Below are 2069 nucleotides of genomic sequence, written 5' to 3' on the forward strand. Positions count from 1 at the left end.
TCTTGAACTTTTTTCCTAATGTATCCATTAACAAACTGATGTGAAATGTCTTTTCTTCTTCTGTTTCCCTCATCATGAGAATCCTCTCTCATTAACTCCAGTAACTTCATGTGAGTGGCAAACACAAGAGACCAGAGACACTGTAGACATCCTTGCTCATGGCCTACGGGGTGTCCTCACCCCTTCCAATTAACTTGAAAAAAGCCCTCTTCACATCCTTGTTCCGGAGGCTGTAAATAATGGGGTTAAGAAAGGCAGAAATAACATTATAGAACAAGGCCAACTTCTTGTCATCTTCTGGGGTGGCTTCAGAGCCAGGTCGCATGTACATGACCATACACGGAATACAGAACATAGTGACCACAGTGATGTGTGAAGCACAGGTGGAGAAGGCCTTCATCCGCCCTTGGGTGGAACGAATCCTTAGAATGGCTATGAAAATACGAACATACGAGGCTAGGATGAGGGATAACGGTATCAAAAGCAAGATGAAACCCAGAATGAAGTCCACTTGGTCATTGAGGGATGTGTCTGCACAGGCCAACTTCAAGACAGCGGGGATTTCACAAAAGAAATGGTTGATCTCATTGGGGCCACAGTAGGGAAGGTTCATTGCAAAGACTGTGTAGACAAGGGCACAGATGAGACCACAGAGGGCAGAGCTTGCCACCAGGGTTATGCATAGGGTTTGGCTCATCTTGACTCCATAATGGAGTGGGAAACATATAGCAACATATCTGTCATAGGCCATAGCTGCAAAAATCCAGGTCTCAGTGATGCCTAGTGTCAAGAAAATGTACATCTGGATCACACACCCAGTATAAGAGATGGTCTTGTTCTTGCTTACTAGATGAGCCAACATCTGGGGCACTGTTGTGGTAGCATAGCTGAGGTCCAGCATGGAGAGGATACTGAGGAAGAAGTACATGGGTGTGTGGAGACGTGCATCTATCCTAATCAGGGTGACAATGAGCCCATTGCCCAGGACTGTAAATAGGTAGAGGAAGAAGAAGATGAAGAAAAGGATCCAATTGGTCCTGGGGTTTCTGGAGAAACCCAAGAGGATAAATTCAGTTACAGAGCTGTGATTTTTCCAGCCTCGATTGTGCATGGCCTTCCTTCTGAGGAGAGAAGAGGACATATAACGGACTCCTTTGCCATCTCCATGGGAGAACAGTATGTGAATCCACAGATTGGGAGTTGAGGGTAAACCTACTACCCCATGCCCAGAGAGCAGTCTATCCAAATTGACCCTACCTAGTTCTAGTTACTTAGTAGAAATTCCACTACAACTAATTATGCCGGATAAATACCAAGGCTCCTGTGAGAAGCTGTATAGAACAAAACTCTTATTTAGAATCACGGGGCATACACACACACCATAAAGCAGTCAAACTGAGAAGACTAGATATGTCTGTTGTTCCCCAATGCTATTATTTCAAGACTATAAGAGGAAATGTAAAACAAACAAGTTTTTAAAAGTGAGAGAGATAAAGAGTTAGGAAAGTAAGAAGAAGGAAAATTCATGACCACTGCCCTAGTTCATCCTCCTCCCTTCTTCCTCTCTGATTCTGTACAGAACCCACATGCCATACATTCTCAAGGAAAAGCACTGCATGGTCTTCCTTGAGTACTGCCAAGAGTGACACTCTGTCAAGAGTGATGTTGTATTTATTTCTCATCTGTATGACCTGTCTATTTGCTTTTGAATAAAGTTTCCCTGATACTTCACAAATGAAACAAAATCAAACAAACAACCACCACTGTTCCTTTAGAAGTGCTATCCCCTCATCCTACCTCCCCAACCTTTCCTTCGGGGGTACAAGTGCACAGAACAAATGAACACACAGTGATAACCATGGGGACTCTGATTTGAAAACCAAAGAAGAGCTCTGTCTTTTAACATTTCTCAAAAAATGAGACAGACTCTAGATATCCCCTATGTGGAAGAAATTGGCAATAGGGTGGGAGGCTGGGGGGGGGGAGGGGAGTGTGGGAGGAGGGGAGGGAGAGGGAACTGGGATTGACATGTAAAACAAGCTATTTAAAATTAAAATAAAAAATGATAA

At 43.6% G+C, this 2069-nt stretch overlaps 1 protein-coding gene across 1 annotated transcript; it reads right to left on the minus strand.

Moving 5' to 3' along the window:
- LOC101832436 (olfactory receptor 2A5-like) lies at positions 1–1111 on the minus strand. Its single transcript, XM_005088482.2, has one exon. The coding sequence runs from the start codon at positions 1109–1111 to the stop codon at positions 164–166; it is 948 nt and encodes a 315-aa protein (XP_005088539.1). The 3' UTR covers positions 1–163.
- Positions 1112–2069: the final 958 nt, after the last annotated feature.

This window comes from Mesocricetus auratus, unplaced genomic scaffold (assembly GCF_017639785.1).
Source record: "Mesocricetus auratus isolate SY011 unplaced genomic scaffold, BCM_Maur_2.0 Super-Scaffold_100014, whole genome shotgun sequence".
NCBI classification, from domain to species: Eukaryota; Metazoa; Chordata; class Mammalia; order Rodentia; family Cricetidae; genus Mesocricetus; species Mesocricetus auratus.